The 15,578-nt window shown below is 50.8% G+C and overlaps 1 protein-coding gene across 3 annotated transcripts; it reads right to left on the bottom strand.

Annotated features, from left to right (window-relative positions):
- Positions 1–990: 990 nt before the first annotated feature.
- LOC611083 (dipeptidase 2) lies at positions 991–6,908 on the bottom strand. Of its 3 annotated transcripts, none has more exons than XM_038538538.1 (11): positions 6,500–6,908; positions 5,769–5,887; positions 4,929–5,055; positions 4,534–4,663; positions 4,309–4,450; positions 3,954–4,023; positions 3,659–3,835; positions 3,225–3,309; positions 2,518–2,593; positions 1,437–1,572; positions 991–1,343 (listed from the first exon to the last, which is right to left on the bottom strand). In XM_038538538.1, the coding sequence occupies exons 3-11, from the start codon at positions 5,043–5,045 to the stop codon at positions 1,098–1,100; spliced, it is 1,179 nt and encodes a 392-aa protein (XP_038394466.1). In that variant the 5' UTR covers positions 5,046–5,055; positions 5,769–5,887; positions 6,500–6,908; the 3' UTR covers positions 991–1,097. The 3 variants fall into 3 exon arrangements, with proteins under 3 accessions (XP_038394466.1, XP_038394465.1, XP_038394464.1); XM_038538537.1 differs by having other exon boundaries at positions 5,769–5,884; XM_038538536.1 differs by lacking the exons at positions 5,769–5,887; positions 6,500–6,908 and adding an exon at positions 5,370–5,601.
- Between the last annotated feature and the right edge of the window lie 8,670 nt (positions 6,909–15,578).

Here is a 15,578-nt window from a genome sequence, read left to right as displayed (position 1 = left end):
GAGATGGAGAGAGAATCGCAAGCAGGCCTCAAGCAGGCTCTACATCAGGTGCTAAGCCTGAGGTCAGGCTTGATCTCACAACCCTGAGATCATGACCTGGTATGAAATCAAGTCAGACACTCAACCGGCTAAGCCACCTAGACACCCCAAATTAATGTGAGTTTTAAAAATATGACTGCTTTTAAGATCATCTCTTGTATTTGACTTCTTCAAGTTCAACTTTAAAGTACACAGTTTGGGGTTATTATGAAGAGGGCCACTTTAAATATTATTTCACATCCTTTTTTGGAAAACCTATGAACATATTCCTGTTGGGTATAGACCTGGAGTGAAATTGCTCAGTCATGGGGTCTGCATAGACTATTAGTATTAACTATTATTTTTATTAGGCATTATCTATTATCATATGTTATTTATTATTTTTAGCTGTCATTATTAGCATTAACTCTTAATTTTGGCTATTAGTAGTGCAGTTGTTATTACCATTAATGGCCTGTGGAAAAGACACTATGGTTTTCTAAGTAGCTTCTGCCTCTCAGAGAGGAAGTCCCTGAGAGGCAGAGGAGGGGTTGAGTTCACATCTAGGGAAGTTCAGTGATTGGAGGCCCTGTGGCCTATCATGTAGCCTGGCATCCTGGGCTCTGTCCAAATAGGAACAAAGATCATTTGTGATCCAGGCAGGTTCCCTTCTTGGGAATCTGAGCCAGAGTTCCCTTCAAATTCCCTGGGTGGTGGTCATTGAGTCAGGATGTGGACTGAGGTGAGCTATTGTGAAGCAGCTCAGAGGAAGATCCACTCTCCCACAGCTGGAACTACCCACTGTCTTCCTCAAGAGTTGAGTTCAACTATCTGGGTCTACTCAGGCCATGCTAGTGAGACTCAGGTCTTACCTGAGTAACTGGTGGCTGAACTGCAGGGTCCCCTACCAACCACCGGAATTGGGAACCTGTGTCACCAGACTCCACCACAGAGAAGGACAGTCATGCCTGGTTCCTTGTGTAAAACATTTATTTCAGGAAATGTTTGTGCCTGCATGATGGGGGAACATTGTGGGGTATCCGCAGCTGCCATAGTGACATTTGGTAGGATTAACTGGGTCACCAGAACCACAGAATGAGGACTGAACAAGCAGCAATAACTATGAGGCCTGGGGCCATGATGGGGAGAGATTTTGACAATGACTGTTTAGGGGACCACTCAGGTGAAATCTCAGTTAGTTTCTGGTATGGAGCAGGGTACTGTGTCTGATGCAGACGTGAGAGAACGGAGCGGCAAGAGCTGCTCAGCTGCTCATCCGGGAACTCATCCTCCAAGGGCCTTTGCCCCTTGCTTGCCTCCCGTACCTGGAGGTAGCAGTCAGTGGTCAGCAGCTCCCACAGCAACTCTGACATGCTTGCTCAGACCCCCGAGCTACTCTTTTGCCCAGCCCAGCATACCTGTTCCACCTGTCCAAAGACCCGCAGTAGGTTTCCTCGAAGGACACCCTGGAGCTCTTCCCTACTCCAGCCACGCCTCAGCAACTCCTCTATCAGAACTGGGTATGTGGACACATCCTCCAGCCCCTGAGGGAAACTGTGTGGCCGAGAGCTAGTCAGCTGTGGAACCTCAGCCCTATTCCCTGTTCATGACTCAGCCACAGCCATATGTGTCCAGGTCTACTGAACTCCAGCCCTGGTCAGATGTGGGAATAGGAGACTTGGAGAGGGTAAGTGATTCAAACCTGCTCTTTATCCTGCAGAAGGAAGCTCCTAACCTCTTTCAATATTCATAAACACTCACTGAATTGTACGGTTGAGATCTATGCAGAGAGACCTTGGTGGCTCAGTCAGTTAAGCATCCCACTCTTGATCTCAGCTCAGGTCATGATCTTGGGGTAGTGAATTCAAGCCCTGTTTTGGGCTCCAGCCTTTCACTGAATACAAAGTTTTCCTCCATTTACAGAAGGACCTAGACTGACATCCTGCAGGCACACACCAAGCTGCAGGCAAAGAAAATGGTCAGTTCACACCAGACTTTGCTAAGAGTCTGCTCAGAAGCAGTGGGTCAGGGGCACCCTGCTTGGCTTGTTTGGAAGAGCATGTGGCTCTTGATCTAAGGATTATGACTTCAAGCCCTGCATTGGATATAGAGATTACTTAAATAAATAAAACTTGAAAGAAAAAGATAGAGAGAGAGAGAGAGAGAGAGAGAAAGAAAGAAAGAAAGAGAGAAAGAGAGAAAGGAAGGAAGGAAAGGAAATGAAGGAAGGAAGGAAGGAAGGAAGGAAGGAAGGAAGGAAGGGAAGGGAAGAAAGAAGAAAAAGAAAGAAAGAAAGAAAGAAAGAAAGAAAGAAAGAAAGAAAGAAAGAAAGAAAGAAAGAAAGAAAGAAAGAAAGAAAGAAAGAAAAGGAAAGAGGACTCTGGGTGTGCAGAGATGCAAGGTGGGCCTAAAGGCGATGAAGACCATGGTGTGGTAGATATGATGTCTATTAAGCTAACCCCACAGCTAGCCCCAGAAAAGCCACAGAGAAGCACTCACCGTCTGGCCCCATCATAATCTCCACCAATTCCAATGAACTTGGATCCAATGACTGCCCTGATGTAGTCAAAGTGATCTGAGGGATGGAGAGTCAGCACTGTGGGGCTTCCAGGGCAGGGATGCGTGGGAACTGCACTCTACTGATTCCCCTTCTTGCAGCCTGTAGGCCATACAGGCCTATTCCTTCATGGCCTGACTCCCAGTTCAAGGGCTTGAGAAAGCTGATCCCAGTTGACTCTAGACTGGAATTTAGATTTGGAGTGGACCCCATTTGGGCAATTTCTCATACAGGATTCACCCTGCCTCCAGTCTCCTTGAGAACTATGAGGGCTCCTTTCCATAAGTATAGAGGATGAGAGGGAAAAAAATACAAGTGACAAAGACCACAGAGATTTAAGGGGATGTTTAGTCCCTTGGTCAGAGGCAGGGGCAAGGAGTTTTGGGAACCCCTGCCGAGGCCCAGATGGTTGGCACCTGGGCTCTCTGTCTGACTGCCTCCCTTATATCCATGAGTGTCATAGTTACCAACTCTTGTGTCTTCAGCAGTTCCACATGGCACCAAGGTGCTTTATACCATCCATCATTGAGTTTTGGGGAGCGGTGCCTATTGCCTACAATAGGTCAGACCACTGGGACTATTCTGAGGCCCTTCCCTCAAGGCTTCAGGTCCAAATCAGAGCTGCTCAGAGAGCCCAGGCAGGGCTTACCTGCCACAGTGGACACGTTAGCTAACAGGTTGCATTGCAGCACCCCCGATGACAAAGACACCATCACAATGCCACCATTCTTCTTCTGCAGGGGTGGACAAATGGACACTCAGCTTGGCTGCCAGAACAACCACCTGTCTCTAGGCTCCTGTGAGGAAACTATTCAGCTCTGGCTTTGAGGTCAGAGGAGACATCACCTCTAGATTTGTGTGGATGGAGGAGTCTAAGCTCTGGTTGGGATGGAAATGTCTTGGAGTATTTACCACTTAGAACCCCCACACCTGAGTTCAAGAATTCAGGGGCTGTGGACTCTGGTTTTGTGGGACAGATGTTCAGCCTAGGGTTTGAGCAAGTTGAGGGAACAGGGGCTCAGGTTCAAGGGCTCCTGGTTTAAACCTCTTGCTTTAGGTTTGAGGGCCAGGGCAGTCTCTCACCAGAAGCTGTAGGATATCATCGGGAACGTTCCTGGCATTCTTACACACACCTCGGGCAGCCGAGTGGGAGAAGATCACAGGTGCCTGTGACACTTCCAAGGCTCGCCGAGCCACAGTGTCTGAGACATGCGACAAATCTACCATCATGCCCAAGCGGTTCATTTCCACCACCACCTTCTGCAGGGACAGGTTGGGGAAGAGGCATTAGGGATACACATGCATGTGCCCTTTTCTGTAGGGAACTGGTGGGGCATGTGAATTCATGTGTGGCAGGGTATGGCACTAGAGTCCTCACCTCACCGAAGCTGGTCAGCCCACTGACATTGTTGTAGAAGGGATGGATGCCCTTAGCTGAGCTCTCTGCCCTGCAGGATGACCAGGAGGCTGTCTGAATGGTGGCCCTAACTTAGTCACAAGAGCCTACTGAACCCTCTCTACCTGCAACCCCTGGAGTGAGAGCAGGGACTCAAGCTGGGCTGTGCCTGGCAGGAGGTGGTCCCTACTGGGGATCCAGTCTTGTACCAACTCCTGCTCCTCTCTCCACTCCAGGGTCAGTTTCAGATCCCAGGGGTAAAGCTTGGTCTGAGCCCCAGTATGATCTTGGGCATGTCCCTGCATCAGTGGGTGCATACCATTTGCACTGAGCTCACCAGGGTGTGTTGCAGGTGTGAGTGAGTGTCAGGTAACGCACACCCAGCACGTAGAAGGTACGCAAGATGGAAAGGCTACTGTCCAGTGAGTGTCCTCCCTCCACACCAATGAGGCAAGCCAACTTCCGGGTGTTGTTCAGAGCTGGGGGCAGGTAGGTCAGGTGGTCACATTCAGAGACTCCGGTATTCAGTCAAGTCCCTAACACCCCCCACCAGTCTGCCTACCTTTAACTGAGGTCACAAGCTCCAGCTCAGAATAGGAGGCACACATGCGGCGGATGAGGTCAATTTGCTCCAGGGTGAGGCGCAGGGCATCCCGTTCCTGGGTCTGGCATGGGACGTAGGCTGACCAGAACTGGGGGAAGGCCAAGGGTTGGCTTGGGCAGGGGTTGCTTTGGAGTTCCTTGACAGCCCACATGGCAAATGTGGTCACATGTAATGCAATGGTTGTCTCTGGTACTTGGATGCCTACCAAACTAATTCACTGTGAGCCCTGCAGCCCCCAGCATCCATATGGTAGCATTTGGGGGGGCCCTACAGTAACTGAGTTCCCTTGTGACTAACCTGTGCTCTCTGGGGCTTCCACACTCCCCCTCAGCCATGCTGTGTCCCTGTGGTACCTGGGCACCGACGAGACCGTCTCTAAGCCTGTCCAGGCTGGTCTGGCCACGGCTGAAATTGCGCAGATTGACATCGTGTAGCCCCTGGCGGTAAAACTGCCTCAGGACAAGGGGCATGTCATTGTGGCTGGAGGGAGGGCAAGGCAAGGTCAGGTCAGGGGCAAATGGGTGCGCTTCTTAGGCCTTAGGATCAAGCAGGACGTGGGTCAAAGTTGGTGGAGGGGGATGTCCCCCACACCACAGTCACACAGACTGTACCAGAACCCCTTGAGGCCTACGCTGGGGGTTCCCACCAGGGGCAGAGTGACAGACGAAGGGAAAAGGCATCCACGGATGCTGGGAGAGTGAATCACTGAGGACCTGAGGACCGCTTCCCCTGCCCTGGGGCTCCCCTGCCCTGGGCCGGGCTCGTGTCCACCGCCCCACCCCGCACCTACGCACCCGTCCACGAGAGGGAAGTCGCGCATCAGGGCCCGCGCGCGCTCCCGCAGACTTGGGGAGCTGGGGGTGGCCGGCCCGGTCGCGGAGCTGGAGGTGCCCGGCGTGGTGTGGGCGTCGCTTACCAGCCGCGGCAGCAGCAACACTAGGAGGAGCCGGCGCAGGGGTGGCCCGCGGGGCGCGGGGGTGCGCTCCAGGCTCGGGGGCCGCATGCTGCGCAGCGCACTGGCAGCCCTTGTCGAGAGGGGTGCGTGAGAGGGGTGGCGAGGGGCAGAGGGCGACGGGAACGCCGACTCGGGCCACCCCGGGCGCGCCGCCCTCCCCTCCCCTCCCCCCTCCTTTCCCCTCCCCTCCCCCTCCCTTCGCCTCCCCTCCGCCCGCCCCCGGCCCGCAAGACCTCACCCCCTGGGCGCTGGGCGCTGGGCGCTGGGCGGGCCCTCGGTGCCCGTGGCTTCTCCTCGCCGCCCCGCCGGGGCGCGGCCGGGCTGACCCAGGTTGCTCTGCCACCGCCTCTAATCCTGCTGTCCGAGAGAGAAGTCTTAGGGCGCCCCGCGCAGGGCAGCCCTCAGCCCTGAAGCCTCTCTCCACCCCGTCAGGTGCCCAATTAGGCCGGACCCTGCGCCAGCGCCCCGAGGCCACATGCAAAGGTCTCTGGCCACAGTACCCCGCGGCTCTGGCTCCCGGTGCCGAGCCACAGTGGGGGTGGGGGAGGGAAGGGACAGTTTCTGGGAATGGGGGGTTGACCTTGCAGACTTCGCAGTGGTCCTCTGCCCTGACCTCTCCCTCCCCTGCCTTCCTCCCTTGCCTACCCGTCCATCCCCTGGGGGGCTCAAGCTGAAACTGGGAACTGTCGGGGCGCCCCTCCCCCAGTCTTCCCCAGCTTCAGGAAAGAGCTAGCTCCTCAGGAGATGCTACACCTCCCCAGGGTCTGAATGGAGGGACTTTGGGGATGTGAACTGAGCAAGCATCTGAGGAGGGTCCGGGGTGGTTAACTGAACAGAGCAGGAACTCAGTAAGCGATTTGAGTGGAAGGAAATTGAGTCAGTTTTAGGGCAGCACAGCACCCCTCCCCCCATCCCAGCACCCCTCCCGCCCCAGCTGCTGGCTGAGCTGTCGGTTAGGATCCCTCCTACCTCAGTGTGGAAGTCCTCAGTGTATGAAGTTAGAGGTATGGGTCCTGAGGAAACGCCTGGCATCTGGGTCCTGAGGCTACATCCGCCTTATCTTCCAGCTCCTGTGGCTCTAGCTCTCCAGAAAACTCCAGGCTGAGTTGCGTCTTTCCTCTGAAGGCCCCACCCTCCTTCCCAGCCCCAGGCCCTTACCCTGGCTGCCTCCTCCAGGAACCACCTCCCTCCACCAGGCACCACACAAACACAGGGAAATGCATCTTCTCAGAAGCTCCGCCACTGAGAGGCTTCGAGGTCTCTGCCCAGACTCCGTCCCCAGCCTCTCAAGCTTCTACACTGAACCTTGGCACCCCCTGGAGCTGCTTTGCCTTTGGAACCTTTAACAGGTGGCAGGCGTGACCAGTGCAGGGGTAGTGACCCAAGTCGGAGGACTGGAGACCCTAGAAACCACCCTAGAAAGGAAATGAGCAAAACTCTGCAAGAGGCTCTAGGGGTCCTGGGCTACCCAGCAGAGGCCGCCCGGCTTGGGCTTGGGTATATTTGAATGATTGTGCAAATGGTGGTGCCCGGTGCGGGCAGGCAGGGGTGAAGGGCTACCCAGTGGCGCTGTGCTGGACGTCGGTCTGCTCTCTGACTACCGCGGCTGGAAGGTTCTCTGGCAGCCCCACTGCAGAGTGGGAGTCCCCCAGGGTCTGTGCTTGCCCTAGGTGGCTGGGGAGCCCAAACTCAGACCTGGCTCCCTCCTTTCTCCCCTCACCGCTGGCCTGCAGCCTGGTACCTACTCAAGCAGCGGGCTGAGTGAGGAGAGGGAGGAGAAACTCTTATGGCCGGTCTCCAAGACAAAAACTTTGTTTGGGAGAATAAACAACTTGTCTGTTCTACTTTTAATAGCCCCCCAGGAAGTGGGGTAGGCAGGAAATCCAGAGCAAACAGCAGCTGCTAACAGAGAAGGGAGAATTTATTTAGCTTTTCAAGGTTTGTTAGCTTTTCTCCAAGGATCAGATGTCTTACATCCCAAGGCTCGGAGGAAACTCTAGCCCAGCAGAGACAGGTGGTGCTGAGCCATAGCAAGTGGGCGCCATCTCTGTAGAAGGTCAACCAGGCAGCTTAATTTTCAGCAATGTTCAGCTTCAGTCCCTAAACTGACTGGCATTGCTAGTCACGGCCTCGAGGTGACCATACAAGGGCAATCACAGAAACACAGACATACCCAGCCCCTTATACACTCAGGGACATGAGAACACTCATACTCAAGGGGTGGGTGGGTTTGAGCCAACTGGACGGACTGTTCTCCTTTTTACGTTGTTTGAGGCCTTCTCTCTGCCCTGTCCTGTGCAGGGGGAAATAAGCAAGCACTAAAGAAGCCTTGTCCCATTCCTTCCTTCCTCTCTCCTGTCCTCAGAGAAAGAGGCGAGTCTAGAGAGGAGATGAATGGAGGAGCTGCGATGGAGAGAGATAGTAGAGAGGAAGGAGGGACAAAGGATGCAGGAAGTAAAAGGAAAGGAAAGGAACGGAACGACAGTAAAGGAAAGGAAAGGAAAGGAAAGTCAATATGACCTTCGGAAAGGAGAGGAGAGAGACAGTAGAAGACACAGAAGAGCCGAGAAAAGCCAAGAAAAAAGCCTCGAAAGAAAAGAAGTCTCGGAAATATAAGAAGAGCATCCTATCTCGAGATCCCTCTCTCTCCTCTCCTCTTCTTTCTCTTCTCTTCTCTCTCTTCTTCTCTTCTCTTCTCTTCTCTTCTCTTCTCTTCTCTTCTCTTCTCTTCTCTTCTCCTCTTCTCTCTCTTTTCCTTCCTTCCTTCCTTCCTTCCTTCCTTCCTTCCTTCCTTCCTTCCAAGCCTTGTCCTTTAGAAGACTCCAGTATCTGTGGATAGACCTGGACAATTTGGGGAGAGAGGCTATGACAGAAATTATCCGAGTGCTGGCAGTGGATACCAGAGAAAACGGGGAAGCAGGGAAGCCCAGGGCCTGGCTCCAGAGTTGATCTGAAAGTTATCTGTGATGCCTCCTACCTTCTGCCCCTTTCTCCTCTTTAATAGCATCTCCAGATCATTCTGGTTCAACCTCCAAACATCTCCCAGGGGTCTCTTCTCCATTCCTACTATCTCTTCCCCAGTACCTCTACCCCTTTCATCTCTCACCTCCTCCTGGTCTCCCCACTTCCAGTCCATTCCCCAACTGAGCAATCAGACCTATCTCTCTTTGAGAAGAATCTGTCATCCTCTTGCTAAAGTTCTTCTGCAGCTTCTCGTGGCTCTTAGGATACAGATTTCTCCACTAGCTGAAGTCAGAGCTTTCCCATGAAACCTTAAGTCAAAATGATGTAAAGGGATGAGTACCCTGGCTTTCAGAAAGTTTGCATTGTGCCACCTTGTTTTTATGAAAGATTTACATTAGTACCCATTTTTACTAACCAAAAGAAATCTGAAGAGGATTTTGCTTTTAGGGAGAAAGCCATTACTATACTAATGTAGGTCTGTCTACCAAATACCTTTATTTGGCACTCAAGTCCTGGTGTGTCTCCCATCGGCCTCTCTAGTCTCAGCAAATGGCATAAACCCTCTTGCCCTCTTGCCTTGCTGCCTACTACCACAGAGCCTTGTTACATGCTGTCCCCTTAGCCTCCAACTGGTATGGCTGCTGAGGCAGGGCCAGTGTGGGAAATCTTGACACAAGGGACAGTATGTGAGTAAGCACCTTCTCTTCTAATCTTTACCTATGTAGTGTTTACATAAATCAAGACCTGCAGAGGACACAGTGATAGAAACAGGCTCCTCCTGGGACCAAGCTTTCTTGGGCAGAGCCGATCCAACCCCATTGATCTCCAGTGTATTACAAGAATATGCAGGGAAGAAAAATATCAGACTGACAGGCCACCTCACATGCTCAGAGTGCAGGAGAGGGACAGAAGCACGGTCTTCCTCAGTATCCAGTATTGTGCAGGTGAGGTTCAGCCTCTTTCAGGGCGCCTTGCTCCTGAAGACTTCAGACTCCTAAAGACTCACCCCTACTTCTCTCTGGGTGTTGCTCTGTTTCTGCTGCCACAATGACAGACATAGCCAAATTCCCGACACAACAGCCTCTCTGGCCAGAAGACAGCCTGGCCACCAGGGACACACATCCTCTAATCACAAAGCTGAGGCTACCCTTCTGGAAGTGGCTAACAGGTAGCACATTTTCCTTCCTCAAAAGGCAGCCACCATCCACCTTGCTAGGCGAAGTGCAGTAAGCACGAATGCATCTCTGTCTCCTGCTTCCACCTAGCTTTCTCCCTAATCCCCACTTTTGTCTTCCACACCCTTCTTGTCCATTTTGGGTCTCCTGCAGCCAGACTCTGCCTGACTTCAGGCAGTATGAAGGATCCAGTGCACAAGATCCCCAGAGCAAAGTCATGGTGGTGCTGGCAGGTTTTAAGTGTTTGACTGGGCTGCCTCCTGGGACCAGTTATTCTGGTGATTTAGGCATAAAGTCCACAGGGCTTGGAGCTCTTATCCTGAGGTTGGTTTGCTTGCTGTCCCAAGTTCTTGAGGTAGTGCCATCAGCTGTGGGGAGGCTAGAGGGGCATGTGCTACAGGAGATTGACTGAGGAAGATCATACAGGGAGTCCCTGAGATTCAGATGGCACCTTCTGAACTGTGATATTCAGTTGCCTAGAGAGGGGGCCATATTATGGAGAACTCCAACAAATCCAAATCTTCTTTGGTAACTTATTCTCTTTAAAACAGGAATATGGATGAGCCTCTCAGATTGCTCAGGTTCAGGTTTGCTGGAACCCCTCCCTCCTCCTCCTCTCCCCCTCCTCCTCCTCCTCCTCCTCCTTCTCCTCACCCCCCTCCTCCCCCTCCTCCTCCTCACCTTCGTCCATATCTTCCTCACAGAAGTCTGCAGTGGCTGGCCCTACTAAAGCTGGCACGTGAACTCAGTGAGGCCATGATCACCATATTCTGGCCCCTAGTGCCATACCTGCACACAACAAACGCCCAACCAACATTCCTTGAAGAGCAAGTTGGCTTGGAGCTCAGGAGACTGCTACCTTTCCTTCCTTCGTGGAGCAGGGGAATGTGACAACAGTGACAACGTGTCAGAGCAGCCTAAGTTACTGTGTGTCCAGAGCTGTACTACCAGTTTGATGTGTTGTAGTCCATTTGATCTCAATAGCTCACAAGGTAGGTTTTTACCAGCCTCATTTTCTAGGTGAGAAAATTGAGGTTGAGCGAGGTGAAGCTGGCAGGTGGAACTGGGATCTGAAACCAAAATTCCCTTACTCCTAGACTTGATGAGTTTTGAGCTCTCTAATTCTGTTCTCTGTCTCGGACCACTCCAGGTACGAAGCAGCCGCCCCAGCTAACAGATGCCCTTTCTTAACTTTTGCACCCCTCTGTCTGGAGACCTCCCTGAATCTAAATCCAGAACACTGGGCAGGGGAATTCAAAATTTGGGGACAACTTGTGAGGGCAATGGGACTAAGTTTGTGGTGGAGGAATGTACTTAGCTTTCTGATGTCCAGGCTCTGTGGGACCATAGGCCAGAGCTACTCAGAACTACACCTTCTCTCTGGGTGTCCAGGCCCTGAGGAGAGAGAACTTTGAAGAATGATTGTCACTTCGTAAGGTCTGTCCTGTCTGCTGCTGCTTCTTCTTCTATTTTTTTTTTTTAAGATTTTATTTATTCATGAGAGACACACAGAGAGAGGCAGAGACATAGGCAGAGGGAGAAGCAGGCTTCCTGCAGGGAGCCCGATGCGGGACTTGATCCCAGGACCCCAGGATCACAACCTGAGCCCAAGGGAGACACTCAACCACGTAGCCACCCAGGCACCCTGTCCTATCCCCTTCTGCACATGCCGCTCACCTCCTGTTCACCACTGTCAGGCTCACCAAAGTTGGAGTGTACTGACCTTCTTTTCAGTGTGGCTTCATGGGACATAAGGAAACCATCTGGGGTACAACAGAGCCCTCCTTGAACTTGGCTGAAGGGGAGGAAAGATAGGGAGGCAGCAGCTGGACAAGCAAATGATTACAATGATTACAATGATGCCTTCCTGGCCAAGTCAGATTGGGGTTCCATGGACTTCTTGACTTCCAGCTGCTGCCTCTCTCTTCAGGAGAGGCTTCAAGTCCCTTAAATCATCTGTCTAGACATTCCCTACTGATCACCCATTGGAGCTGGCCCCTCGCTGGGGTATGCAGTGAAGGGGCTGGACAAGTCTCCAGTTACCTACCACATCTGCTCACATAAGCATCAGAGGAGTGGGCTGTGTGGATGCCAGGTGCTAGGATGGGCTCTGACCAAACAAACATCTATCGTGTGGCATATGTGGTTTTCATTTAGTCTTAAGTTCAGACTTGCTGTTTGCTCAGCCTAGCCTGCTCATCTCTGAGGCCTTTCAGACCTGCAGCAGCATGCTATACACAGCGCACCCTGCCTCAGAGCTCTCTGAGCTTCCTATTTTTTATGCAGAAAGACTACCCTACTCTGCCTGGCTGCCATGGCTCCCACAAGCTAATTTATGCTATGAAGTGACCCCCAAGTCCTCACTGATTCCAAATCTGGATGGAACATTGAACTGCACCTGAGAAGCTTTCTAAAAAAATTTCTGGGCTGCTCTGATGGCTCAGCGGTTTAGCGGCACCTTCAGCCCAGGGCATGATCCTGGAGACCCGGGATCAAGTCCCACATCAGGCTCCCTGCATGGAGCCTGCTTCTTCCTCTGCCTGTGTCTCTGCCTCTCTCTGTGTCTCTCATGAATAAATAAATAAAATCTTAAAATAAAATAATAAAAAAATTTCTGGGGTGCCTGGGTGGCACAGGCAGTTAAGCACCTGCCTTCAGCTCAGGTCATGATCCTAGGAGGCCCAGGTCATGATCCCAGGGTCCTGGGATCTAGCCACATCCAGCTTCCTGCTTAGTGGGGAGTCTGCTTCTCCCTCTGCTCATCCCCCTGCTTGTTCTCTCTCTCTTTTTCTCTCACTCTCTCTCAAATAAAGTTTTGAAAATTTCTTTTAACTTATTAGGTTAATTTCAAACATAAAAAAGCAGAAGATGGGCAGCCCAGGTGGCTCAGCAGTTTAGTGCCGCCTTCAGCCCGGGGCCTGATCCTGGAGACCCAGGATCGAGTCCCACGTCGGGCTCCCTGCATGGAGCCTGCTTCTCCCTCTGCCTGTGTCTCTGCCTCTCTCAGTGTGTCTCTCATGAAAAAACAAAACAAAACAAAACAGAAGAGTATAGTGAACCCCTATATATCAGGCACCTGGCTTCAACAATTATGGATGGCCTATCTTGTTTCATGTATACCTTACTCATTTACACCTTCTACAGAATATTTTAAGGCAAATCGAACATTTATTCTACCCATATTTAAGTTTGCATCCCAAAAAATAACGAACAGCTTTTTAAAAAGACAGCTACCAAAAAAAAAAAAAAATATATATATATATATATAAAAGGGATCCCTGGGTGACGTAGTGGTTTGCTGCCTGCCTTTGGCCCAGGGCACGATCCTGGAGACCCGGGATCGAATCCCACGTCGGGCTCCCGGTGCATGGAGCCTGCTTCTCCCTCTGCCTGTGTCTCTGCCTCTCTCTCTCTCTCTCTGTGTGACTATCATAAATAAATAAAGAAAAAAATATTAAAAAAAATAAAAAGACAGCTACCATACCACTATGGATCTTAAAAGAGTCACAATACTTCCTTACTATTATGAATTATCTATCATGTTCAAATTTCCCTGATTGTCTAATTTTTAAATAATTGTTTTAATTATAATGTAGATAAGGTCATCCACATTGCATTTGGTTTTTATGTCTCTCAATCCATTGGTTCCTCTTCCTTCTTTCTTTGTAATTTATTTGTTGAAAAAATCAGGTCCTTTGTTCTTTAGAGTGTTCTGTTTTGGAATTTGCTGATTGCATCCCATGGTGTCATTTCACAGGTTCCTCTGTCACTTGTATGGGAAAATTTTTAAAGTGCAGGTTTCCAGATCCCACTCTAAAAATGTATTCCTGTAGGACTGGCATAGGTGCTGGGGATCCCTTGTTTTCCTGGAAGTCCCAGGTGAGTCTGTTTGCCTCATGTTTGGGGATTGCCAACCTACCTGACTCCTCCAGGATCGCAAATTGTCCTCAGACACCCCAAGTTTCAGAGAGCAATATAAGATTATAATCTCCAGAGGTGAGGAGTAGGAGGAAGAGGAATTAGCTGTCTTTTGTAAGCTTTTTTTTTAAAGATTTATTTATTTATTTATTTATTTATTTATTTATTTATTTATTTATTATAGACATAGAGAGAGAGAGAGAGAGGCAGAGACAAAGGAGGAAGGAGAAGCAGGCTCCATGCCGGGAGCCCGAAGTGGGATTGCACCCTGGGCCAAAGGCAGGCGCCAAACCACTGAGCCACCCAGGGATCCCCTGTCTTTTGTGAGTTAATTGAGACTCACAGTGGGAACCCCCCAGAGCTGGTGACTCCTTCCTCTAACTCAGATTAGGGAAACTATTTAAATTATCAGGACCTTTCCTGGCTTTGAGGGTGTCAGAGGAGGAGCAACACTCTTGCTCATGTGGCCCCCTGAGAGTGAGTGTGCTATCCACGGCGTGAGCTGCTTCACTGGGACCTGAGGGTCAGGAGCTGCTGGCAGTGCCTGCTTTTGATCTAGGATGCTGAAGACAAGTGGACCCGGCACACAGGTCCACACACACCCTGTGCTCTTTCTTCTCTGCTGACATTCCCTCACCCCTACTCTCTGTCCCCTTAACTGCTCAGTGAGACATTCCACTGGTAATAGCCAGCACCTCACTGCCATTGCACACAGTAGTCAGAATGATATTTTAAGCATATCTATCTGATCATTTCACTACCCTGCTCAACTTCTTCCCATGACTGCCCAACACGCTTAAAATCCACATTCCTCACCATGGCTGACAAGGCCTGCTATGGCCTGGTCCATGCTTGCTGCTCCAACCACATCTTTCATTCTTCTTTTTTCTCTCTGGCCACACTGGCCTTTCTGTTAGTTTTAGAACAGGCCGGCCTCATTCCTGCCCCAGGATCTTTGCACTTTCCATTTCCTCCTCCAGGAATTGACTCCCTCCAGCTCTTACTAGGATTCCCTCACATCTTCCTTCACTGAGATGTCACCTCCTCAAAGAAGTCTCCCCTGACTACCTTGTGAAACCTAGCACCACCTCATCACTGTATCCTTTTATCCTATTTTTATCCTATTTATCCTATTTTCCTTTTTTTCCTTCTTTTTTAAAGATTTTATTTATTGGGTGGCTCAGAGGTTGAACCTCTGCCTCTGGCTCAGAGCATGATCCTGGAGTGCTGGGATCGAGTCCTGCATTGGGCTCCCTGCATGGAGTCTACTCCTCCCTCTACCTGTCTCTGCCTCTCTCTGTGCCTCTCATGAATAAATAAAATCTTTAAATTTTTTTTTATTTATTTGAGAAGAGAGAGAGCCCACATGTGCATGAGTTGGGGGAAGGGCAGAGAGAGAAGCAAGCTCCTCCACATGGGGCTCTGGATCCTGGGACTCCAGGATTGTGACCTGAGCCAAAGGCAGATGCTTAACCAACTGAGCCACTCAGGTGCCCCTCTTTTACTTTTCTTTATTGCACTTATAATTATTTGAAATTATATCCTTTACTTACCTCTTTAGTTTGTGGGTGCCTTGAGGTGAGGGGCTTTAATCATCTTGCTCACTAATATACCCCAAGCAACTAGCAGGTGCTCAGTAAACATTTGTTGAGTAAATGGATAGATGGATGGGTTGATGGACAGAATGTCTTTTCAGTCCTGCCTCTCATCTTCTTACACACACATGCACACACACGCACACACGCACGTACACACATGTACATATACACAGGGAAGTTCTCATCAGGCTTTGCATTTCTTAAAGAACCTGCCTGTGTCCTGCCCCGATCTGCGCAGGTGTCATTGTGATAGTCACAGTTAGAAGCTGTACTCCAGGGTCTTTTCGGAGGCAGAAGGTCTTAGAGCATCAGGTTCCCCATGTGGGAATGTACTTCAAGGGAACAGGAAGGTTTGGGGCCTGGCCTTGGACAAGCTAGGTTTCAAGCCAAATA

Source organism: Canis lupus, chromosome 5 (genome assembly GCF_011100685.1).
Source record: "Canis lupus familiaris isolate Mischka breed German Shepherd chromosome 5, alternate assembly UU_Cfam_GSD_1.0, whole genome shotgun sequence".
NCBI lineage: Eukaryota > Metazoa > Chordata > Mammalia > Carnivora > Canidae > Canis > Canis lupus.
Note: the sequence above shows the minus strand (reverse complement) of the source record. Positions and strands in the feature narration are given on the sequence as shown.

Excerpts from the sequence above, each read along its gene's own strand:
- LOC611083 (XM_038538536.1), bottom strand. The coding sequence starts at position 5,578 with ATGCGGCCCCCGAGCCTGGAGCGCACCCCCGCGCCCCGCGGGCCACCC. Across the intron at positions 4,664-4,928 it reads ACGGTCTCGTCGGTGCCCAG|TTCTGGTCAGCCTACGTCCC; the intron begins GTACCACAGGGA and ends GCCTTCCCCCAG. Across the intron at positions 4,024-4,308 it reads CACACCTGCAACACACCCTG|GGCAGAGAGCTCAGCTAAGG; the intron begins GTGAGCTCAGTG and ends GTCATCCTGCAG.